The sequence below is a fragment of the Myxocyprinus asiaticus genome, chromosome 4 (assembly GCF_019703515.2).
Source record: "Myxocyprinus asiaticus isolate MX2 ecotype Aquarium Trade chromosome 4, UBuf_Myxa_2, whole genome shotgun sequence".
NCBI lineage: Eukaryota > Metazoa > Chordata > Actinopteri > Cypriniformes > Catostomidae > Myxocyprinus > Myxocyprinus asiaticus.
In genome coordinates this window covers 10,229,278-10,256,621 of record NC_059347.1, presented here as the reverse complement: position 1 = coordinate 10,256,621, position 27,344 = coordinate 10,229,278, and the positions used below count along the sequence as shown (strand labels likewise).

Sequence of the window (27,344 nt, the reverse complement as noted above, 5' to 3'; positions counted from 1 at the left end):
ATATAATATGTCCCCTCCCCTCTTGAGCACCTTTATTCAAGCTTCAAAAATGGGGCTATTTGGAAAAAGGTTTCTGGAACATTGGAAATTTTTGTATCATCCCTATGGAAAATGATGCCTCTTAATCATCATTATTAATATGATTTAAAAAAAAAAGGAAATGATCCAAAATCAGCACAATATTACGTTCAAATATTTCAGAATTTTTGGAAGCTTGTCAGAAAGCCCATCTTTAAAGCAAATCTACTGTATGCGTTTTCTCTTTCTCTCTCTGTAAAATGTTACGTTAAATATATCTATTTAAGGGTCAATGGCATGATGCTCTATTTTTTTTTAAGTTGTTAAAATACATTAAAAATGAAATTCACATAAAAAAAAGTACTGAATACTCCTCATCTATAATGTACATGTTTTCAATTGCTGAGTTGAAAGTAATTCCAATATCTTTTTTATGGGCTTTATAGGAATAGTTCACCCAAAAAGGAAGATTCTCTCTACATTTACTCGTCCTCATGCCATCCCAGATGTGTATGACTTTCTATCCTCTGCAGAACACAAATGAAGATTTGTAAGAATATTTTAGATCTGTAGGTCCATACAATGCAAGTGAATGGTGGCCAGAACTTTGAAGCTCCAAAAAGCACATACAAAGGCAGTGTAAATGTAATCCATAAGACTCCAGTGATTTAATCCATGTCTTCTGAAGCGATATGATGGATGTGGATGAGAAACAGATCAATATTTAAATAATTTTTTACCAATTTCACTTCCACAATCTTCTTTTATTTTTCGGCGATTCGCATTCTTTGTGCATATTGCCACCTACTGGGCAGGGAAGGGAATTTATAGTAAAAAATTTACTTAAATATAGATTAGATTCTCATCCACACCTATCATATAGTTTCTGAAGACATTTAACCACTGGAGTCTTATGGATTACTTTTATGCTGCCTTTATGCACTTTTTGAAGATTCAAATTTCTGACCACCATTCACAGAGCTGAGATATTCTTCTAAAAATCTTTGTTTGGTTTCTGCAGAAGAAAGAAAGTCACACATCTGGGATGGCATGAGGGTGAGTAAATGATGAGAGGATTTTCATTTTTTGGGCAAACTATCCTTTTAAACTAAAAACCATAAAACTTTTTTTGGACATTTATGAAAAGGCAGGTTTTGTTTAGGCCATCCTTATTTCTCAATGACCCTTACACAAATTTATATAAAAGTAAAATAGCTAATTAATTAAAATCGCAAAATAAAATTGTTTTGGTTTTTACACTGCTATTAATTTCATCATTATTACATTTTTTCCATAATTTTCCTTTTTCCAAATATTCAACCAAATTTCCTTTTTACTGTGTTTGGTTGAATAGGATTTTACATGCACAATAACTACATTTCCTTAATTCAATAATGTAAATAAAGGGTACAACATTACTCTGTTAGGTGCATGGATTTTTGTTAATCTTGTAAATATCTCCCAACTGTTGGCCAGGTGTGGTCAGCAGCAGTTGGCCGAGGTCATCAGATCACATATTCTGAGTCATATATCCCAGTGTTCAGAATGGTAAGAGCTGCAAAACAGACATAAAACAAGCAGGAAGAATGCTCAGTCTGGCATCACAGATCTACTGACTTGCATCATTGCTGTCCCTTGACTGGCAGAGCAACCTCTGTCACACGGAAATCTGCTGTACAACAGTCATTCAGATGGAGGGTTTGCTTTTTTTTTTTTTTCCCAAAAGTGGAATGTAGATGAACAACAACAGAAAACACCTGCCCAAAACTATTCTAAGAATAAGAGAACACGGAATAAGTATTATTGTCCTGCCTTCCTTTCAACCCCTAATTACATGAATGTAAATGCAGAAAATGAATGTTAGCAAAGGGAACCTTTATATACAAAATCAGTACTTGATAATATGTAAAACGACTGCTCTTGCTGCAACATATTGTAGTTCTTAAAAACTGCTTTATTGGACAGAATTTGACATGATGACATTTCTATTATACTATTTAATTCTACCTAACCTCACAAAGTCACATTAATATTATGAACATGAGTAACATGGCCTATGTGCTGTATGTCAAGATCCATTGTAATATCAAAACAGCAAAAGGAGGCGTCACATTATATTTTTATTTTAAATAGTGTATTATATATAATAAATTTCAAATTGGAATTAAAACAAGAAAATTAATTTTCCTCAGCTGACAGGACCTACTAGTTACAATCAGGGTGCGAATTATGACAGGGTTGGGAAGTTCTGACTCACCTACTTAGGTTTGAACCCCCAACTAAAAATTCGATAGAATTTTTTAGAAGCCACTGTTATTTGCACACTCATTACAGTAGTCAACAGACCTGTAAATGGCAGATTCTGAACTTGTCCACACGCAGTCCCAGGATCAGGCCCACAGCCTGCCCTGGTGGAACTATTTTTGGTCCTCTGTATTAGTGCTGTGATGTACAAGGCACTTCCTGCAGTCCTATACAGGACAGACTGAGGGCCCAGAGAATGTTTCCTGAATGGTAGGGGAACAGGATATGAAACAAAAATACAATTAAGTTCCAACTACTTTAGAAAAGTAAAGTATTTCCAAACAGTTCAGTACTTTGGATAGTTTGTAAATGAATGTAATTCGGAGCCCCACTAATTGCCACCCAATGTAAAATCCCTAAAGCCCTTCATACAGTAATCCCAAAAGGTATTTGGACACTGAAGCCACTTTCATTGCATTAGATAACAAAATATATCTGCCAACAAATGAGACCCTTCCTCACAACTAAATATACAATTATTTGTAACCAACTGTACTTTTTTGGGCCAATGTGTAACTTACTCTACCAGCTAATACAATTCCATTGGTGAATTGTAATTGTACTATCACAGACTTGCTCCATCCCCTTTACGCCCCTCTTTGAACAGCCGTTTTCCTCTGGATGACAGATGCTGCTTAAACCCTTGAACTATAGCTCTAAACTGGCCACTACTGACTGACAGGATTTGATATTCTTCAGAGAGAGGGCTGTGTTGCCCTATATCCTCTCTGCAAAAGAGGAAAGCAAAAAAAAAAAAAAATGCTTGAAAGGATCTTTCTTTGTGAATGTCATCGGTTTTTAAAACAGGCAACTCATGTACAAGAACAAGATCTTAAGCGCTGCGGTGTGCCACTATCGATTTATTAAATTACAGTCGAAAGCATGTCAGACGAAAACATTAAAATATGATACTTCAAATTAATCTTGGCCAAATGGTGGCCACCAAGACAATGATTTGAACAGAATGACTTATTGTACCAAGAGATAGGTGATAGAAAAATTCTGAATGCCATTTTATTAGACAACAAAATCAAAACAAGTGGCATTTATTTTAAAGAATGATGCACAAGCACACTTTTCAAGCAAAATATTTCACAATGTTTCAAATAATAAAACAATGCATCTACTGTTAGAAATGAAGAAATAATGTATTAGTACACTTTGTGGTTGTCAGACTTGGAACATATGCATTGTTAATGTAATAAACTACCTATCTGTGTAAACTTGAGGGTAAATGACATCTTACATACACTTAAAATCAAACGAGTCCAGCTGATTAAAAACAATTGGGAAAATGGCTGAAAAAGCAAAGTTGGTACTGAGAAAAGGTCTAGCACCATTTCCATGCAGATGGTTTGAATTATATTATCTAATCCAATGACATTCATGTATTTTTAAGTTTGGCCATGTTACATTTTTAAGTGTCAAAATGTTTTTTGGGGCCATGGTAATATACTGTTTAACCAGATAACTGTCTCAACTTTATGCGTGAAAGTATTTACCATATTTTTCTGAAATAAAGTTATGAAATAAAAAGTAAATATTTAATTGAGCTAACTTTCATGTTAACATTAAAAAAAGGTGAAAAAAATGTTCCCTTGGACATTTTTCTATGCCTTCATGTGTTAGTTTACTTCCCACTTTTTCATCTCCCTATTATAATTTTCCCATAACACTGTGAATAGAATATTTGCTATCTGTTGTAATTTTTGAATCACTTTTTTTATTCATAATTTAAACATTTTAAAATTAATAATGAAAAAAAACATTTAAAATTCATACATTTAAACTCATAATTCAAGAAACACAATGTTTTGAATGTGAAATCCATAGATTGTATTTAAACCTTAGACCTTAAAAATCCTCAAATGTTTACTTGTTCAGGGCACTTTCACCTTTTGTGCTCTTGTACACATTAAAATCTTGATCATGGATCTTAATCTCAAATTCCCATGTTTCGTTGAATTATCTATTTAATTTTGAGTATGTTTGTTAACAATGTACCTAAGACATGTACAGTAATGCAAAGGTTGTAGTTATAGCAATGACACGTGACACCAGCCTGTTTCTGTTCTATATTCTCTTTCTATTTTACCAATCAACATTTATTAACATTTATTTGATGACAGTTTTTCCATCATCTGTTCTATAAACATTACTTATAAAACGGGTTGAGTTCAAATTTGTATAAAGTGCCTTTCTTTTCTTTTCTTTTCTTTTCTTTTCTTTTCATTTCTCCATGTTTTATTACATCTATAGTTCTTAACACGTTGATGCATTTAGTTGCCTTTTTGCACACTCATTTTCTTGATTCTATTTTTTTCTCAGTCATGTTCTTTCAGTCCTTCCCTTATTTTGCCACATTCCTTACTGTCATATAACAATGAAAAAAAAAAAAAAAAAAAAAAAAGAAAAATGTAGTTCTGTTGTTCTACTGTTTCTGACTTCATCATGTTCTCTCCCATTCTTTCTTCCATCCGCCCACCCATGCCTTCCTCTCTATTTCCTCAACAGCTTGTAACACTGGCTTTGACTTAAATCCTGGTACAAAACAACATTCTCAATTCCAAATCAACACATCGAATGTAGCTATGTGATGGTTATTTAAAGTTTGTTCCTGTCAACCCCCCCACCCCCCACCCGTTCAGTTACACACAATAGCAGAGTGGAATTTTACTCTATATTAATATAATATAATATAATATAATATAATTGATAACCATAAGGAGAATATGTAGTGTATAACTGACTTGCTAAACAGGTTGTGAGAGATTCCATCAAGCAGAAAATACAGTGGGCTATATCATTTTCCAGAACCCTGTCAATCTTTGTCTATACTACTAATGATTTCAAAGAATAGACATGCTCCTTGAATTTAAGTTAAATATGTTTCAGTCAACTTTTTTGATCACATATTTTAAATAATACACCATAAAACACAATAAGTAATCAATAGCCGTTTTTTAATAGTTTTGAACCATTTTATTTAATCATTCCCTTAACAAATGTCTATTCAGATACGTGCTGTTGAGACATTCTCAACAAAAGAATATTTATGTGTTTAGGGGTTGCAGTGATCACATATGGTTATTTACGAGGAGCCTACTTTTTTTTTTTTTTTATTTATTTATTTTTTTATCAAGCACTCGCTGTTTTGTTCATTAACGCATTGCATGGTATTTATGATCGCTAGATGGCACTGTGTCTTTTTGGCCGAATATCCACTGTGAAAGCCGCTTCGCAGTGATGTCGTTGTCGTTGCTTTACAAACGAGCCTCATAGGTGACTTATTGCCTAAGAATGGGAGCCAATCTGATCAAGAACAGCATTTATTTTATGAGTGGCTTAACCAACTCTATTACACTGCGAGTTCATATTCGTGACATATATATATATATATATATATTATTATTATTATTAACAATAATACGTTTTACATTTCGGCTATTGTCACTGAGGACTCATTTCTTTACATTTTGTGTTTATTTCTTATTCAAAGTGAATGTTTTTAGGATGAAACCAAAGGTCATTTGAGTATCAAATGCTTGTAGTGAAATGTGCAAGGATACCCCGTAGGAGCAAACTGTTTTTCTTATTTTTCTATTTGATAACATTTACTTTGGTTAAAACTGATCAAAAATGGGATTGTCTGGGATCAGGTAGAATGAGATAACTAAATGATCTTTACATATTAAGATTAATATGTATGATTGACATTTAGTATTTTAACGCATAGCCTTTTAATGAGATTTCAGATGTAAAAGTGATTAAGGAAGTGACTGAGAATTGAACTAAATTCGAATACTTTTCAGCATATTTTAAGTAGGCTGTAGTGCAGCTAGTGCTGTTAATAAAACTTAGAACTTTTGCTGAAATGTAGGCTTATGCAATATTGCCATTTCCAGGCTTGGATACATAAAACGCCTATTATATCACAATATACCTGATCGGTAAATATTTACTATTCATACTCAAAGACTGTGGAAAAAAAAAAAGAAAAAAAAAAAGAAAAAAAAATATATATATATATATATATATATATATATATATATATATATATATATATATATATATATATATATATATATATATATTTTTTTTTTTTTTTTTTTTTTAATGAACATAAATTAAATAAACAAATAAAAACCTCTTTTTTGTGTGCGCAACTACGAGTCAACCACCGCCAATAAACCTAATTGGATTAATTTGAACGTAAACAGAATTATGGAAATGTATCAATTAATTTGAATGGAAATGATAATTCGCTGTTTGAAGTGCATTAACAATACAAACTCCGGGTGGTAATTATGCCGCGCATTTGCGCTTTTGTTAGGCATTTTTATGGGGATGGACTGAGGCTCTGTGCCTGCAACTGAACATTTAGAATGCAAGCCAACTTTCTGTTTTCACCTGGACATTGTCAAAAAGTCTACAACAAGAGACAAAGCATCACGAAACAGACAGATCTGTTCAAACAGTTGCAACTGTAAATCAAATCGTTAAATGCGTAATCACTCGAGGTATGATCTGATCTGATTTGTTTCGATCTGATCTGGATCTTACAAACTAAATTTCTCTCTCTCTCTCTCTCTCTCTCTCTCTCTCTCTCTCTCTCTCTCTCTCTCTCTCTCTCTTCTTTCAAGCAGATGACAATCCCCTCTCGTAACACGAACAGACAAATCCCTGGACTGCCTTAAGAGATCGTCCCTCCCTCGGCACGCATGCGATTGGCTGATCTTTGCAGCGGAGTACCTTGCAGAAATGCAAAACTTGTTGCTGTTTGTTGCGCTCGTTGCGCGCAGTGCTGAGCGCATCAGACATCAGTATGTGATCTATCAGCGAATCGATTCCAACTGGAGTGGAGCAAAGCTCAAAACTGGTGCGATTAGAAGAGAACTCTAAATGTGCGAGCGGAAGTGTTGGCTGTAATTGAAATTACAGTCAAGCTGCTCGATTGCACGGAAAATGAGCAGGACCGATGGGACTGTGTTGCCAAGCAGCTCTGTAGTGGCGGGCTTTGGATAGTGCATGTGCTGCCTGTATCGCTTGATGCTCAAAAAGACGGTCTCACAAAGACTGGTTCACTCATTGATACACGGGACTTTCTTCTGCCTTTGACTTCGGCTTAATCGCTTGTTCAGCCCAACCCAAGGGAACTATTTCATTTCAACTCATGCAATTTTAAACAATCGGACGCATTTTAAAGGAAAGAGGATACCAAATAATACGCTGTTCTGGATTTCATGTGGACTAGAATGTTACTCTGGATCGTGTTGTGATACGCGTTCAAAATGGATCTTTAAACAGAAATGAATATTTACCTCACTTTGGACATTTAATAGCGCATTGGAAATATAATCTGCGGACACTGGTTTGACGGAACGTTCAATATATTTTTTATATGTGTCGTCAAATTTGATTAGGGTATTTTTTGGCGTTAAGGGTATTCTTTTGATCAAATCCGTACTTTGCGGTGCTTTAGAAAAAAAGTCGCATAAAAATACGTTTTTTGGACTTAATCCTAAGGACAGAACTATCTTTTTCTGTTAATTCAGTTTTTGCTAATCTGTTACTACTACTACTATTATTATTATTGTTATTATTGTTAATATTATTATTATTATAATATTTTATGTATTTTTAAAATCAATGCAATACATATGGAACAAATTTTTAACTTAGACCGTTATTAACTAGACCGCTTCTGAAGTGCATTTCATCTTACATTTTATGTTCATTTATAATGGACTTCTAATATAAATTTTCTTAACAATTAATTATTAATTACTGTGGTTTTCTACACAATCATTATTTTCATTGATAGCAATATTACATAATTTGATTTTTTCCATGTTTTATATTACTTGAGTTTGCCAAAGAAAGAGAGAGGAAAAATAAAAAAAATAAAAAAAAAAATAAACGGCAGACACTGCTGTGTGGAGCCAGTCGAGCTGGCTGTCATGCAGGATTGATCGTGGGAAGTATGTTTGGGCTGGAACAGTTTGGTCCACAGATTAATAACAGAAATTCTGGCCACACTGAGAAAAACTTTAACCAGCCAAGAGTGAGCATGAGCTCCCATTACAAGAGCCCAGGTTTTCATGCTGGAGGCCCTCAAGGGACAGTTGAGCCTGGAATGGGCCCACTTAACGAGCCTCCTGTGATTGAGATGAACATGAATGGAGGAGAACAGTATGGTGGATTTCAGCGAGGACACTCAGAATTGCATGCAGGAAATCTCCAGCAGCAACAGCAGGCCTCAATGCATGGATATTTTAATGCTCATCCTCATAATCACCCCCATGGCCATCAAGCACAATCACATCAACACCATCAACACTTTGGGGGAAATTTTGGGGGACCTGAACCTGGGTCCTCCTGCTTACATGGTGGTAGGATGATAGGATACACCAGTGGTATGGGATTCACAGAGGGCTTTGACCCTCTCTCTGAGGGACAGCCAGCAGATGGCTTCTCTCAGCAGCAGTCCCAGCAGCAGCAAAGACCAGGCTCCATGACTGATTTTCAGCACCATGGACCCTCCAGTGGAAATCACCCTGTCCCTGCCCCATGTCTCCCCTTGGACCAATCACCTAATCGTGCTGCTTCCTTCCATGGCCTTGCTTCATCATCCTCCTCATCAGAAAATCACAATCTGGAGCCCAGGCGAATGCCCCCACCAGGTGGTGTTGAAGGTCTGGACTACAACTATTCTAATGAGCCCTCCTCTGGAAATTTTGAAGTGTCTGTGTTCTCCCCTTCTGACTCAGACCCTCAACTTTCCCATTTTGGGCGGCAGGTGCCAGCGCCCAGTTTTTCTGGAAACCCTGGCTTGTCTCGTGCTCCTGGAATGCAGAGCATTGCTAAAGGACACCCCCATGCCCCCCCTCAGCAGCAGCCCTCCACCCAGCACAGTGTGTTCTTTGAACGTTTTGGGGGTGGACGCAAAATACCAGTGGGGATAGAGCCCAGTGCCAGGCATCCTCACATGCAGCAGCAGCCCGGCTTGATTGGCCGACAGAACACTTGCCCTGCATCTCTCCCAAGACCCCCACAATTAGAGACAGGTTCCGGCAATACCAGTATGCAGGAGGGCGGCGTCATAATGCCTGGCCAGCATAATCAGTTTGAATACCCTATTCACAGACCAGAGAACAGAGGGATGCATAGCTATGGTGACCCCATGTTCAATATGCAGCAGCAGCCTCCCCCTCCTCAGCAGCCTTCCAATCAAAGGCTGCAACACTTTGATTCTCCTTATTTAAATATAGCTAAGAGGCCCAGATTTGATTTCCCCAATACCACACACAGTGGGGAGGGCTGTGGCAATTGGAATGGTAGCATGCATAACCCACCTGGTATGGAGAATCACCTCTCTCCATCAGCTTACCCTGGTCTGCCTGGAGAGTTCACCCCCCCTGTGACTGATAGCTTTACACCAGGCCCATCACTGCAGCATGCAGGGCCTGAGCAGCAGTCAATGCAGCAGCAGCAAAACGCAGCATTGATGATCAAGCAAATAGCCTCACGGAGTCAGCAGCAGAGGATGAGACAACCCAATCTGCAGCAGCTGGGTCACCACAGTGATGTTCCTCAAGGGCCCCTGGGACATGGCGGCCCTGTGGGAGGCATGCCCCAATCCAGTTTGGAAAGAGAGAGTGGTGGGAGGATGATGAACTTTGATGGACGGAACCTGCACATGACTTTGGAGAGTGGGTGGTTTCCTGGGTCACATCCACCCGGGGAAATGCTGGGCCATCGCATGGGTCCAGGTGGAGAGGTGGGGGCTCATGATATGCAGCAAAATGGTCCTGGCATAATGTTTAGACATGGTGTGAATGGAATGGGCTTGCAGGACTCTATGAGGATACCGGGTGAGGGGCATGTGCAGCCGTTACATTCACCTAACATCCACTCGCAGTTCAACAGTGGCATGGGGAACCTCTCACAGATGCAGTCACCCAGCACAGGTGTGGGATTACCCAGTACACCATCAGAAAGGCGCCCCAATGACTTTTCTGGGCCACCGATGGGTGGTCCGCCCTCTTTTTCCTATGGAAGCTCTAATCGACAGGGAGCCCCTCATAACAACTCACAAGGGGTGAGCACCTCACCAGGGAGCTTTACATCACAGTCAGACTTTCCCACTAGCCAGCGTTCATCAGTCAGCAAACTTGGGGGACTCTCCTTAGGGAATTTTAGCAAAACGAGTGGTAAGGACAATGTTTTTGGACAGAGCTGCCTGGCAGCCCTCTCTACTGCCTGTCAGAACATGATTGCCAGCCTGGGGGCTCCTAACCTCAATGTGACATTCAACAAGAAGACTCAGGGAGAGGGGCAACGAAAGCTGAGTCAGACAGAGCAAGAAATTAATAATGGCTCAGTTAATGGCGCTGGTAATGCTGGAACCGAATACTTTCCAAGCATTTCTGCCCCCCAAAGTGGGCAGATGCCTGGTGCTGGAAATAGCAACCCTAAACCAGCAGGTCAAAATCAGATGGTTCAGGGGGAAGCCAGCACCCTCTCCCCAAATTACAATATGGACGCTACACCTTGCAGTGAGGGGAAAGCAGCAACAGGGAGTGGGAGAGGGAGAGGGAGGAGAAAAAGAGACAGTGGCCATGTGAGTCCTGGCATTTTTTTCCCCTCTGACAACAATAACCCTGTTGTAAGTCCTGGCCAGCAGGTGGCCCCAGCAGCTGGTGTCAGGGAGAAAAGTACAGGCACACCTCAAGACAAGCCCCACAACTCTCCCTCATGGGGGAAGGGGGGTGACCTGATACTGGGAGATCAGGCTGACCTTATGTCATCTCTTGACAGTGGCGTCCAGAGTGTATCAAAGTCTGATGGCTGTTCACCTCGCATGGACTTTACTGAGGACATTGGCACACATTACTGCAATGAGGATGAGGTGTCATCAAGCTCAGACGCTCCAGCCTCTGTGAAGGCTGGCCGCAGCCCTCTGTTAGGCTCGCCCAAGTTGCAAAGGGACAATGGACTAATAGGTGGACAGAAAGGGCAGGGCATGGGCCTTTCCAATCACACTACCTCAACTTCGGATGGCTTTGGTGTAGTAGGCCATCCGGGCACACCGGGCATAGAGCAAGTCCGCACACCCTCCAGCACATCTGGCCAGGATGAAATTCACCCTCTAGAGATACTGCAGGCTCAGATCCAGCTTCAGCGACAGCAATTCAGCATTTCAGAGGACCAGCCTTTAGCTGTAAAAAATAACAAAAAAGGTAGTGACTGCAGTGGGCAGAGTGGAGATGGAGAGCTTGCTAGCTGTAGCCCAGATGCTGGGAAGAGTTCCGTGGGCACAATTGACCTGGACACACTCATGGCTGAGCAGCATGCCACCTGGTATGTGCCCAGTGACAAGTCTCTGCTTGAGGATTCAGAGGAGGAGAAGTCTGTGGCTGTGTGGGAAAAAAACAAGGTGCAGGGAACCATCAAAGAAGGTGAATATTTATTATTATACTACTGAGTTAAACAACATGCAGTGTGTGAAGTGGTGATATTTGTTACATTTAAACCTATGCAGCCTCTCCTATCAACAACAAGATTTATTTGGCATAAATGCAGAGAAATACTTCTAAGTTTCCCCCCACCCTCTCTCTCTCTCTCTCTCTCTCTCTCTCTCTCAAACACACACACACACAAAGAATGTTCTCCTTCATATGATTAATATTTTATGCAAAGACAATTACTTTTTTATTTGAGTATTTGTCTAATTTTCGTTATTATTAAAGGAAAATTCTAGCCTTCTCAACTATTTATTTAGATTTTAAATGTAAGTAGGAGTTTACAGAAAACTTTGTTTTTAAATTTAAAGAACACCAGAAACGGGGAAATAATCTTCAAGAACGGATTTGATGAGGGTTAAATTAGGCTACTAAAACGTTGTAAAAACTGAGTACAAATAATTAAAAGAAAGAAAAAAGGTTATCACTGTTTTATTTAAAGGCATTTAAAAGAGTCTTGGTTTAAAAAAGCTAAGCCATTATCGACGACCGCCTTTCAGCTTCAACATAAACATTTATTTAGTGACTTCTGCAATTTTATGCGTCCACAGAAACCACAAAGACTGGTTTCAAAAGAGTCGCTAAAGTCAAAGAAATATTTTCCTGTCGCTCCTTATCTCTATTTTTCACTCAAAATAACAACGAGAGCAGGATCCATTTTTATAATACGTTTAGTCACTGGATGTTCCCTTTCCTATTGTTATTATGATAAGAATTATTAGTATTGTTATTGTTATTATTTTATTTAAATTAATTAATTTAATGAGAGCTGAATTGTATAGTAGGCTATGGCATTTTCTTAGCCGCGCTTTGACATGCCATTTGACTGTTAAAATAGTTTTTCATACATTTACCAGTTTATAATGTTTATTATAATTTCGCAGAGTTGCAGTATTTTTATGACAAGTAAAACAAATTGTTAAAAATGTTCTATTGATGTTATGTACAAAGTTTAACACATTGAATTCAATTTGCATAAAGCTAAAAGATTAAACTGCATTATTATTATTATTATTATTATTATTATTATTATTATTATTATTATTAAATGATGTCCTTTTCTAATTATGTGTTAGCTGGTTAATGACAAATTCGAATTCGAATTAATTATTTTATAAAGTTTCGTGATAGACCTGTTGTCACTCTTATAAAAATAATTTCGTGCTCGTTTACATAAGCAACGTAATTCAATCATGAGCTCATATATGTGGTGTGTGTTTCCTCCACTTGGCACTTGTCCTTCAGTTTAATCAGTGTATGAAACGGTAATTGTGTATACTGAAAAGGCAGCGGGACGAACACGCATAATTGAATCGCCACGGCCGGAGTGCGCTTTCACACACGTTAATAGTTCGCCCCCGGTGTGCATTATGTGCCCCTTTGTTCGGGCTAACTGCGGGTGGGTGTGAGCAAGGGGGGCATTAAGAGAAGGCAACCTCAAGTCAAGGCCTATTGTTTAACATTCCGTGTTGTCAAGCACACCATCACAATCTCTCGTCGCTTATTTCGCGTAATAGACTAGTGAACGCATCCACCACCACATAGCCAAATGGATTTGACGCGCATCTGTCTACGCGTTTGATGTAAATCAAATGCAAAACATTGTATTTTTTTTTTTCCTTTCAGCATTTCCCTTCTTTCTTTCCCCCCACCAAATGCGCGTTTTCTGTCTTTTTCAATCTCCTTCTCGCATTCAGCCCCGGAGCTGTAAACGCACGTCGCGCTGGTGCGATCGATAGCTAGTTAGCACAAATCACAAGCCTTGACAGATTTTCATTTGAGTGGCATAGAGAGCAGAGATGAGAGAAGGGTTACAAGGTGTTTGCGGCTTGTGAAATTGCATCGGATGCATTGCACTGCAGCACGCAAGGGGACTGTTAAAAATGCTAAAAGAGATTCGCACCATCATTTTTACTGGCCTGTATAACACTCAACTTTTAAAAACATAGGAATGAATCTTGTAATTTTATTAAGGTTACCAAGGTGCTTAATATAGGAAATTGTTAATATGGATTTATAGGATACAGGAATTTATTTATGAGCCTTTAAATAATTTTAAGGCGCATTGAAATGAATTGCACAGAGGTAAAAGAGAAAATATGCAGTTGTGAACTTAAGGAGCTATTTCTCTTTGATCTGACCCTTAAAATGATATATATGTTTTCATGAATAAAGACAGTTTATTTAGATTGACATGAAGCCTTCTTTTATTGGTTAACTGTCTTTTTACAGTGTATAAGATTAAATATAAAGCATTAGTTCACTATGTAACGCTGAAGAATAGGAAATCTTTTGGATGGTCTGTCTTTTTATTTAGGTTGTGTTGTTCTCATATAATCAACACAAATAAAATATTTGTACATAATAATGTATGACCTTATATAATTGAAAAGACACACATTCAGCTGCAGTCTCTAGTAGCCCAAAGCTTCTTTAAACTAAATGCTTTTTTTTTTTTTTTTTTTTTTTTTTCGGCCATGAATGTGTGATTTTACACATTTTACATATTTTAATTTAAACTTGACAGGTTAATTTAATATATTTATTTGCATAAATCCAAGGTGAAAAAACAACAACATGGAATATGTAGTCAAATGAGAGAACTGGATAAATATTAGTATTAGATTTGTATTTCTAATCGCTGATAGTATGCACATACCAGCACACTGTTCGGATGTGCTTTTGGGCTATTTTCCTGATAGACTTTCTCATGGATGTTCAGGATTGACTAATAGTTATAATATTTTTTATATGCAGTAAATTATACTGTTTTAATAGTGCAGTATTTTTTTAGTTATTTAATTAATATCCAGGCTTTGACTGCGCTACTACCTACTTATATTTGTTCTTGAACCAGTTTTAATTTGGCTTTGTGCTGGTGATCATTGTCCATCGACCTCTCTCCCAGGGTTTTAGCAGAAGAAGCAGTTTCTTTTGCAGTATTTCTTTGTATTTTGCACCATCTTCCTTTTGTTTAAAAAATAAACAACAGCCCCATGCATGCATGATGCTAGAGCACCAGCACATTTCTCTTCAGGTATGGTGGGCAGTGTTTTGGCTTAAAGCACTAGTGTGTTCTCTTCTGATCACAATATATTTCTCACATTGTAATTGTGTCACAATTATGATTTTCAACAAACCCTAAAGGTACTTTCAGGTGGTCATTATTGGCCTATTTTGTGCCTTTGTGACTTTATATAGGAGACTGGTATGTAACTTCTTTAAAGTGGTCACTAGCCTCTCTGTGGCTATGTGGTAATGTCAGGATGGCTTGATGTAGCTTCCACTTCCTGATAATATATATATATATATATATATATATATATCAAATAGATTTGTAAGTATATATATATATTTGGATAAATAATACTGTAACAATTAGTTTACATATATATATATATATATATATATATATATATATATATATATATATATATATATATATATAGAACAGTTATATTTTATAAATATACCTACAGTTATATTTCCAAATCGTTTTTTCTATATATATATATATATATATATATATATATATATATATATATATATATATATATATATATATATATATATATATAGAACAGTTATATTTTATAAATATATAAATATACCTACAGTTATATTTCCAAATCGTTTTTTTTTTTCTTTTTTTTTTCCTCCCATTTTCTCCCCAGTTTGGAATGCCCAATTCCCAATGCGCTCTAGGTCCTCATGGTGGCGTAGTGACTCGCCTCAATCCGGGTGGCGGAGGACAAATTTCAGTTGCCTCCGCGTCTGAGACAGTCAATTCGCGCGTCTTATCACGTGGCTTGTTGTGCGCGGAGACCTAGCGCATGTGGAGGCTCACTCTATTTTCCGCGGCATCCACACACAACTCATCACGCACCCCACCGAGAGCGAGAACCACATTATAGAGACCACAAGGAGGTTAACCCAACGTGACCCTACCCAACCTAGCAACCAGGTCAATTGGTTGCTTAGGAAGACTGACTGGAGTCACTCAGCACGCTATATTTCCAAATCTTAACAATACCAAATTTTTTTAACTAAGATGTGAGTTTTCTTGTGTGCAGTAAGTGTAAATACATTATACATTACTTTTGTGTATCTGCATTTGAAAGAGTTTCAGTTGTGATCAGTTACTACAGCTGTTGCTGCTGAGGATTTCCCATCGGGCCCCTGAAGCGCGTGTTGCAAATGGTAGTAATGACCCCCACTGGACTGTTCATAAAACCCTTTTAGCTCTTCTTTGTGGCCATGATAAATGACATAGCAAGTGAGAAGAGGTTTTACCAGGCAAGATCGGGAGCACACACACTACTGCATTCTTGAGCATGAGTCAGTTTTAGTGTAATTTTTCCTTTGCAGAGCAGAAAGAAATATGAAATGCAGTTTCTCAAGAAACCTCGGTGCAGTGTTCAACCTTTAAGAAACATATCTGCAACCACAAAGCCACACATGTTATAGACAATAAATAGACATGAGGACAATAAATACAGACTATATCCAACTATACACAACGTAATCATTAAAAGTAAAGAGAGTAAAACATTCAGATCAATTCATTTTCACGCATACTATTAGTAGTAAGAAAACACGTCTCCTCTCTCTCTGCTTATCTATGTTGTTTCTTTCTTTTCTACATTCTTTCTGTATTTTTAGTCACACGCTGGCTTGATAATGCTGAATCAATCAATGATCAGCTTTTTTAATGTTAACGTCTGATTATAGATTTGTTACCAGTTGGAGCTGTTTGAGGTTTTCTATAGGTGTTGTGATGGTAAAGAGCAAGTGTCATGGTTAAGGCCCCTCTCACTGCATGTGTTACATTTCTTTTGGTAAATCACATAGCACAAATGTGTTTATGCCCCTTATGTGCTCAGAATCATCATTAGGATATTCTTTAATATATCTATGGAGTGTACTGACAGGTCACCAAACAGGGAGTACCCTCTGGTCCTTATTTCTTTAGACAAAGACAAAGAGTGTAATTCCCTCTTTTTGATGGCAGGGTATTATAGACATGACATGTTATTGACATTTCTTTTGGGGACAAGTTGCAAAATATGAGTAATTTTTATTATGCGCACTGCGTGCCTTAATTTGTTCTTTTTTCAGTTTCTAACAATCAAAACAGAGCCGTGATTCACATTTGGTGTCAAATGGAAAAACAGCTCAGGGCGGCCCATGCTCCCAATCTGTCAATGACGTGCTTCTTATTGACTTCCTCTACATCGTATATATTCACCAATTCATCACTGATTGGTTTCAAATACTAAGCATATTTATTTCAGGACCTTAACCCCCAAATACATAAGTCTTCAAATAAGTGGTCGACCGATATGTGCTTTTCAATAGTTGATGCTTACATTATTACATTTGGTCCCCCGGAATCCTGAATGTATTGCCATTCTTCATGTATTTAAGCTAATAATGCAGAAAATGCTTTAGAGAGTGGAATTATAAGGATTTGAGCATCAGTATTAAACCTAAAGGTTGGCCTTAAGACTTTTTATTTGAGTGAGTCAGTTAAATGGCTAATTTTAAAGTCTTCATAATAAGCTCTTTGGGTATAAATTAATAGCAGGAATTTGTATCTTTGTTTTGTTTTTTTCTGTGTAAAAATGCAGTGCAACAAACAAACAGTTTTTTTTTCTTCTTCGTCAAATGTAGTGTTCTCCAAATAGTTTTGTTTGTGCAGTATCTTCAGGCCTCTTGTTGACTGTGTGTATGTCTGAAAGTGATCCTGGACAGCTAGGGGGAGTTATGTCATTTGGGAGGCAGGTTGTAGTCTGGCAGTCGTAATTCATTTTGGGGAGAAATAAGGAGTGGGTTGTGACCTTTAGAGCTGCTAACTCCTAGAAGAGAGAAAGAAACTGTTTTAGATGGACCATAAAAAAACAGTTTTAGCAGAATACTTGTAAAACTGCAATGCTCTATTTGATTTCCATGTTTTAGATGTACTATTATACATACTGACTACTTAAAAATGACCAAGCCAGCAGCTTTTGTGTTGTTTATAGGTATTTTAACAGCATATTGATATTTGATTGATATTGTTCATGTTAAATATGTGGGTGTAGAATGCTGACCGATATTATTATTGATTTTGATGTGGAATTTATATGCTGAAGAAGTGTTTAATCCACTGCCAGTATCTCTAATTTTTCTTTCTTTTTTTTCTTCCTTCCTCTGCTTCTAATCTTCTAATCTTGAAAAAGATTTTATGAGCCCCTGGGCATATAACAATCATACCACTCAGACTCCCACAAACCGAACAAAACATAGAGTTGATTTTAGTAATTTTTTAGTAATTTTTTTTTTTCAAGAGTCAATCTGCATACTAGTACTATTAAGAATAAGTACTATTAAGAAAGTATCTGACAAATAACTGCTTTAAAATAATTGTGTAATTTAAAAATTAAGTATTTTTTATTTTTGTAATAATAATAATAATAATAATAATAATAATTATTTAATTATAATTATAATTTACAATAAATATAAAGACTTTAAAATAATTGTGTACATTTTAATAAGTATTTTTATTTTGTAAATAACAATAATAATTTTAATTATTGTTAATATTATTATTTTCACAATAAATACAAATACTTAATAAATTTACGCAATTACTGTAAAGCAATTAATTTTAATCTTGAAAATATAAACAGATGTTTATGTAGTTTCCTCAGTTGAGGTGTCAGACAGGAGATGGACTCGCCAGAGATGTATGTGTTGTAGCAGTAAATCACTTTGCCGTGTTGCTGATGTGTGTATTAGTTTCCCAAGTATGTGTTGTGGCCCAGTGGAGGAAAGGGAGGGTTGTGTTACCCAAGAGTGGGAGAGAGAGAGAAAGAGAGAGAGTAGGAAAGGAAGAGGAGAGACCGCTGTGCCTGCATGGACTCAAACCTTCTCCCAGACTCCAGCAGGGAGGGGAATTTAAGCTGAGATCATCTCTTGTTCATAATGACAGAAATACATTTTGATGTTCTTTTCACTGACAGACAACAATGTATCAAAAAGGGCACAAGGCAAATGGCAATTTATTTAGCATTGTATCACACACTTTTTTTTTTTTTTTTTGTAAATCTATTCAAAGCTAGAAAACCCTCTTTTTGCCAATTCTCTTGCAAAAAAGCAATTAAAGAGCCACCTTGTAGATCAAGATTTGAGCTTGCAATTTTTGGATCAGTGCAATTGTAAAAAGAAAAGGTTTTTCCAGATCAGCCCTTGAGAGTCGACTTTTCCTAGAAGCCACAAGCATTTTTTTTCCCTTAAAGGTGAGAGTTCACAGCAGAGTGACAAAGGGGAAAAGAAACTGGGAACAGATGCAAGGAATTATGCGGTGTGGGAAAGAGCCTTTTGCTGCTTCACAACAGGTCGCTTTGACAAACATGTTGACATGGTAACACTTTCTCACATAGACACATCGAAATGTGTTTGCAGATCTTAGTTGTTTTGTTCTTTTGATTAGTGCTCTTTTTTCTTTGTGTTCCATTATTCCAAAAATTATTATTGTTATTTTTTTTATGTTCCTTTTAATTTGTCTTAAAATTCCAATGAAACCTTCTTATTTCACTGACTGTTGTGTTCAACTCCACCAGCTTGTTTTGTGCAATACACACATTTGACATTTCACAAAAAAGATAACAATTTCTCTCATCATTTACACACCCTCATGCCATCCCAGATGTGGGTTGACTTTGTATGATGGTGTAAGACTTTTTTCTTCTGCAGAACACAAACAAAGGTTTTTAGATGAATATCTCAGCTCTGTAGGTCCTTTCAATGCAAGTGAATGGTGACCAGAAATTTGAAGCTCCAAAAAGTAAATAAAGACAACTTAAAAGTAATTCATATTGGGCCAGTGGACTGTGCATCTTGCCATTGCAATCTCTAGGCACCATCATGATTATAAGCTCATTTGCACTTCCTAGTGCTTGACGCATGTGCAGAGCACTAGATGGCGCTAGGAAGTGTAATCGAGCTTGAAATCACGATTGCCAAGGAGACTGCTGTCAATTTTTATAGTGAGAAAGGAGTTACATTTTGGTCTGTTCTCACCCAGAAGCAATTGGATTGCTTTTTAAGACATGGATTAAAACACTAGAGTCGCATGGATTACTTTTATGCTGCCTTTATGTGCTTTTTGGAGCTTCAAAGTTTTGGTCACCATTCACTTGCACTGTATGAACCTACAGAGCTGAGATATTCTTCTAAAAATCTTTGTTTGTGTTCAGCAGAAGAAAGAAAGTCATACACATCTGGGTTGACGTGAGGGTGAGTAAATGAGAGAATTGTTTATTTTTGTGTAAACTGTTCCTTTAAATTGTGATGTTTAATTGAGAAAAACCTTAAAATTAGATGTTATTGGACTTGTTTTCTAAATGCGTAACTTGAAATGAACAAGACTTTGACTGGGAGTGCAAAAGTCTGAGGGAATCGAGTATCCCTGGCTTAATTCCAATAAATAAATAAATAAATAAAAAGTCTCCAAAGTTAGAAGGAACGTTTTCCTGACTTCTCATATTTTCTCGTAACTATTATAATTCATGATAAGGACATTTTTAAAGACCAATATTAATACACAGCATTAACACTAATAATTATCATACAGTTTTGTAGTTGTTGTTGTGAAGGGCAAGTTTACCCTTTTTTATCAGGAAAAAAGGCTTTATGTTGCATATACCTTTGACACTGAAAGTGCAGTGTCACATTTAACCCTTCATTCTGAGAGTGTGTTGTGTGTGTACTCTAAGGTGTGTTTTAAGATAGACACCGGTCCTCTTAAATACATAGCTGTGTTTGCCTCTGTGTGTGTGTGTGTGTGTGTGTGTGTGTGGCTTGGGGCTGGACAGTTGTCAGATTGCTTTGTGTGTGTTGGGGGTAGCAGCCGGCAGCTTGAAGTGTGTGTGTGTGTGTGTGTGTGTGTGTGTACACGTCAGGGGAACGCTTGGCTGCTTTTCCAGGCCGTAGTGCAGCCTGCTGTGCCCAGCTACCACGGACTATTGGCAAGACTCTGCAGGACACAAGACAAGGGAAAAAGACTGTGTGTGTTCATGAGAAAGAGAGAGTGTGTGTGTGTGTTAGTGCCTAAGGCACATGGAGATGGGGTGCTATTTGGATATGTGTGAATTTCTACACCCATTCAAATAGCCCCCATATATATAATAGTGTAATCTGTAACACTTTACAATACAGTTGTATATGTAAACATTAGTTTATGCAATAGTCAACATGACTTAACAACGAAAAATACTTTTACAGAGTATATACGTTTTGGTTAATGTTAATTTTTATATATATACTAATAAAATCTTCACATTACAGTAAGAGTTGTATATGAACTAATAATGAATAATAGTTCATTTATAAATTAATATTAACCCAGATTCAATAATGCTGTGAAATAAAATGTTGTTCATTGTTTCACAAGTACTTTTTGTAAAGTGTTACCGTGTAATCATTTAAGACACCATACACAGCCATGACATCGCAAAACGACATTGCAATGATTTAATTCTCAAGATGTCAGGATATGCAGTCCCACATTTGCCTTTTCTTTCACCATGTCTTCCCCTCTCTGGGTGCTTTCTTCCTTTCTTTTTGTCCCCCTGTCCTGAAGGTTTGGGGGATGGGGTCGGGTTATTGACCTTTCCCCACATCTCGCCATTTTTCTGCAGTTGTGGCCCAGACAGGCTTGAAGGCGAGACTAGGCGCCCTGTCTCTCAAAATGGCCCTGTGTATTCGAGTTAGCATGTGTGTGTGTGTGTGTGTGTGTGTGTGTGTGTAAGTGTTCATCTGTAGAAGAGAGAGCAGGAATATTTGTAACACCTTTTGGTTTTTACTCATTTATACAGAAAATGTTTAGCCTGAAGCTTACAAATTTTCACTCAAACATCTTTGATATGTCAGCAGTTATTACCGGTGTCTGTTAACCCTTAAATGCATAGGTGTATTATTACAAACCTCTGGTCTTTAGCGACCTGACACTTTTACTGGATTTATCACAAATGGATCTACATAATGCCCAGATAGTGTAAACTTTTCAAAGCATTTTCAAGACATTTAGAAAATAATAGATTAGAATGTATTTTTTTTCCATATATATCAAACAGATGATGCGACAAATGATAGAATAGGATTTATTACTTCCACTTTTTATGAGTCGAAACTGGCTTTCAAACACATATTCAGCTATCAGCTACACATAACACACAAGCTAAACATGTATTTTCTCAGGCACTTGTACAACTTATATCAGTATTAATATCAGTTGTATTTCCTTATGGCAATAATCATGTCATACTGTTCATTGTTTACAATGTAAAATGTAAATAAAATCAATCACTGAAACAATAGTGCCACCTTAAGTAGCAAAAAGCATTTGTAATATGTATCTGTACACACATATTTAATATTGATAATTCACAATCTTTGTGCAGAAAATCAACGTGAAATAGTTGTCATTTGTATAAATAGTCATTTATCTTATAATAAGAAAATAGATGTCCTGTGAAAGTAAACTTATTTTGAAGCGCAAATATATATTGTAACACTATTACATATCTCAGGTCACTAATGACCCAATTCAATTTTGGTTACTAAGCAGTTAGGAAAAAATAGAATGTAGAGACGTTTTCCAAGAACATTTAATGCAAATTTTTAATGTAATTAGTCTACAAAAGGAATCAAATCTACTCATTACTCTTATGTGCCCATTCACTCTGTTGTTTGATATGCTGCTTCACTCATGTGCTATCTGCTGCGAAATCCATTCACACATCTGCCCAAAGTAAGATATGCCTTTCATCATTCTTTTGTCTATATTCTACCCATTAACACTCTTTTATACACCCATTTTTGCAGTAGTATCAGTGTCATCATACATTACAATAACAGAGTGTAACCAGTGCACATTATGGGTTTGTATATCGTGTATGCACATTAGCATCATGAAAGCAAAAGGCAAACATGACAAATTACAAATTATCAACTGCATATTTATTTCTTCAAAACATCATCGAGTTGTTAAAACAGCTTCTTTTATTGATCTCGTGTTAATTCTACTCATAGAATGAGGCATGAAGTCATTGGTAACACATTTTAATGTCATATTAGTTGATGTTTTACATGTTGTCTTGAGCGTCTTCATGTTTAAATGTACCTCTAAACGCTTCCCCCAGTGGTGTGGCCAGTGTCTGAATGTTCGCAAACAGTATGTCTTTGCTCAGCTGTTTCGAACTTCTTTTTGGCTCAGAGCGAAGAACGAAGAAGAAGAACGATTAAAAAGTGCTGAATACAGTATTTGGTAATGTAATTTTTGTCTATCACTCGTATAGACATTTCAGATATGACCCCTTATAAACCTGTGTATGGATTTGAAATCGTTTCAACGAATAAGATGGGGAGGATGGGCAGGGGGGTGACACATTGGAGACGCGTGGGTCAGTGCTTTGGCAGGGTCATTATGCAGGTAAATTAGGTCAAACAGGGCCAAAGGTCAGTTTCCCCAGAGCTTTGTGTCTCCTTGACTGAGGGGTCACTCTGTTTTGCACGGGTGAACAAAAGTGAATAACTCCTAAAGCCAATGCTAATGCGTCTGGATTGATGGAACCGAAATGGATCAGGCCAAATCTGACCAAGGGTTCAGAATTGGAAAAGGTTTAATTGTTGTTGCAAGGCTTATGCAATAAAGCACTTTTGTTGTCTTTTATTTAAGGTCACAACATTCAAATACACAATGTCAAACCATTCACACAAATGCCCAAAAGGCCAGGGCTTCTATACATGAGATTAGTGGTCGACTAATGTGTTTTTTAAAAAAAATATATTAGTTTTATTGCCAGCGCCGATGCTGATATCGATAGACACATAGTGGCCGATGGTCAGTACATAATACAATTCGATTATACAAAATAAGACGTGCATAGAATTGCAGAAATCAAATACTCATCCAGTATTTACTCAAAATTTGCAAAAAGAACAAAAAAATAACTGTTTCATATACGTTGAAAAAGCTGTCTGTAGATTTTGGAATTCATTAATTGAGTAAGGAAAATAATCACTTAATTAGACATGCTTGAACGATTATCAGCCAACAAATCATCTATCAACCAATATCTCATCAAGGCTGATTAATCGGCTGATTTTTGGTCAATCGACAGATTTTTGGCCAATTGGAAAGCATTGTCAAAGAATAAGAAACATGATTTGTATTCAATTTTTTAGTGATTTTTAAGTTAATATGTTGTTTTGCCAATAATCTGCAATATTGTTCAAAATCTGCAATATCGTTAAAATATTGTTCAGTCATTACTAGTGGTCGTCAGATATAGGTTTCTTAATAGTCAATGCTAATACCGATATCTAGAAAGCAGGGTGGCTGATATAATTCTGATGTATACAATTTAATTATAGCAAATGAGTTGTAAACAAACTTGCTGAAATGTAAAGAAAACCTGTTTTACGCAACATTTACTCAAAATTCATTAAAAAATCTTGAAAGAGTAAAATAGTTTATTATACATTGAAAAAGCTGTCAGTACAATTTGGAACTGACAAAGTGGGGAGATAAACACCTCTGTTAATCGGCCAAGTGGACATGGTTGATAATCTTGAAATGGCAAAATAGTGGCCGATTTATTGTCATGGCTGAAATGTTGGTCAGTCACTGATCATAACACAAGATATTGTAAAACCGTACCACTTTTCAAGTCCCAGACTGCTGTATGAAGTCATCAATACATATTTTGCATTTGCAAAAGACTGTCCATTACTATCAACATACTGACATTTACTTGGACTTTTTTTTTTTTTTTTTGCAGATGTGGATCTCTCTCAAAGCAAGACCACGGGTGGAGCAGGTTCCTCGGGGACCACCGGAGGTACGGGTTCTCATCTCCAATGCCTCTCCGTCCACTGCACAGATGAACTTGGGGAATCTAAGGGACGCAGTGGTCCTGTCCCATCCTGGCGTTCCCTTCACTCAGACATTTCGAACCGTTTCGGAACGTTCGTAGCTGCATTGACTTGAAGAAGCAGAGCTTGAGAAATCTACCAGTATGAGGATAATGAAACAAGACTTATCATTTTTTATATGGAGACAGAATAAATCAGTGTTTCTTTGTCAGGAAAATTGTTCTCTTTTTGTAGAAAACACACACACAAAAAATTCACACTGAACATACTGTAGGATGGTATATGAAGTTTGGGAGGTTTAAGATTAATTGATGGTGTACCAGTACTGATGCTGTTTTTCAATCCATACCTCAATATTCCTTTATATCTCTATGCACAATGTGATGGCTATTCTGTTAATTCATTTTCGAGTATTCTATGCTTCACTCCTACCTTTACCGTCTTAATTTCTTCTCTGGGGAGTCTCATTCCTTCTATGTTAGAAATAATTGTTCCTGCTACTTATAAAATGCCCCCATTACTGTATAAGCTCTAATGTCTTTTCCTGACCCTAGTCCATATGGTAGACCTCCTCAACCTCGGGGAAGGTAATTCTGTTGTCATTGAGAGATACTACAGTGCTTTGAAATTTGGTCTTTGTAAGCATGTTGCCTGCTGGCTTCTTTGGAACCAAGAAAAGGGGGGCCAGTCCTTTTAGATGATGTTTCAGAGAGATTCAGTGATGGCCGTATCTTTTCAAGCCTTCTTAAAATGGTCCAACACCTCCCCCAGTATACCCATGCCACTTCACCACACTGATACTCTGGTATGATCTGTCCATTTCATTCATTACTTGTATATCAGGTTTACAGCATTTTCCATGTCTCGCTTTGGATCAAAATGCCCATAGGATTGTTTCTTGAACACCCAGGATGCTTCAACACTGGTATGACACACAGCTAAGAGAGGAAACCTTTTGATGTTAAATGGATAACAAATAGAAAACAGAATAATGGTATTGCACATGTAAAATATAATTTTTTTGCTGTGTATTAGGCAATCTTGTACTCTTTAGAAAAATGCTTCAGTTGACCTTGAAAACCTGAAAACAATGTTAGATGGAAGGTCATTATGGCAACTTGGAGATTTGTAGAGGTCATTGTTTTCTTTTCTTTTTTTTTCTTTGTTTCTTTTCAATTTTTAAGGTAATATGTAAAGTGCAGTTGTCTGTTTTCCTGCATATTGTATATATATGTATATGTTTTAATGAGTAACTAAATAACAATAAATATGATGTTAATGGTGATGGTATAGTTTAAAGAGTTTTGTTTGTAGAAGCTTATTACTTTTACTGTCATAAGAAAATAATACATTTATAGTCATATAAGGCATTTTGCACAACATATGTTTGTATTGATATTTATATGCCAATTCCTAATTCTCCATACTAAAGTGGCAATTGTCCGTAGATAACATCAAATTATTTTAGTAAGTGGTATTTTATTTTAATGTTCTCTTTGTTAAATGTTTATAAAAGGCGTTCATAATTGACTAATAAGTCATTAAAAAATGCATTAGAAATTATTTATATGCCGTTATAGCAAGATGCATAAAAAAGACAACTTAAATCCAAAACTTGCCATATAGAGTGAATTTGATCTTACATGTTATAAATGCTTAATAAACACATGTATATATACTTTAATATCAGATGTTTGTAGTGATATTTATATGCCAATTCCTAATTCACCCTACTAATGCAGCAATTGTCGTTAAATAACATAAGTGATAGCATTTTACTTTAATATTCCCTTTGTTAAATTTTATAAAGTGGTTCATAATTGACTAATAAGTCATTTATAAATGCATTATAAATAATTTATATGCAGTTATAACACCATTCATAAAAAGGCAATTTTATCCTTATAGCTTGCCATATAGAGAGCATTACATGCTATAAATGCTTAATAAACACTTATTCATACTGATATAAATATGCCCTTCATACTTATTTTAATATAAAATGCTCTAATTTATGTCAAAATGCAGCACGTGTTATCATATTCCTTGACACGTTGATGTCAAAAGAATGGTTCGAGTGGTGTCCCAACTTAACTAGTCCTACTGTAGTAACCTAAAGTTCTCTGCAAAAATACATTTCAGGTCGTCATGCTCAATCACAGCATATGCCATATAATAATGCCAGATGACCATTAAATCATGCTGAACTATATGTATAGGTTTCTAATGGTACATTTTCATAGGTTACTAATGGTGAATAAGTGTTTTTAGTAGGTAAAATGGCTCCCTATTTGGCAGGAATTTCATGAAAGTTGCCCTTTTTATGTATGTTGTTGTAGCTGCATACAATGGGTTATAATGCATTTGCAAATGAATTATTAGCCATTAATGAACCCCTTTATAATCCCTTAACAAAGGGAACATTAATGTAAAGCGTTACCCAGTAAGTTTATTGTTTATTAGCCTAGTTAGGTTGCTCTTATGAGGAATTTGACATGGTGATCCTAATATATACATTCATATTTGCACTTTTAATATGAAATAAACAAAGATCACAAGTTGAAATAACAATAT

At 36.5% G+C, this 27,344-nt stretch overlaps 1 protein-coding gene across 1 annotated transcript; it reads left to right on the top strand.

The window, feature by feature from the left end:
* The first annotated feature begins 7,123 nt into the window (after positions 1–7,123).
* LOC127433769 (transcriptional activator MN1-like) lies at positions 7,124–26,382 on the top strand. The gene is made up of 2 exons (XM_051685956.1): positions 7,124–11,783; positions 24,677–26,382. Exons 1-2 carry the CDS (start codon positions 8,306–8,308, stop codon positions 24,883–24,885), a joined length of 3,687 nt encoding a protein of 1,228 aa, XP_051541916.1. The 5' UTR covers positions 7,124–8,305; the 3' UTR covers positions 24,886–26,382.
* Positions 26,383–27,344: the final 962 nt, after the last annotated feature.

Bases quoted from the DNA above. Each gene is read 5' to 3' on its own strand.
- LOC127433769 (XM_051685956.1), top strand. From the start codon at position 8,306: ATGTTTGGGCTGGAACAGTTTGGTCCACAGATTAATAACAGAAATTCT. The intron at 11,784-24,676 runs GTGAATATTTAT...TTTTTTTTGCAG, and splicing joins GCAGGGAACCATCAAAGAAG to ATGTGGATCTCTCTCAAAGC.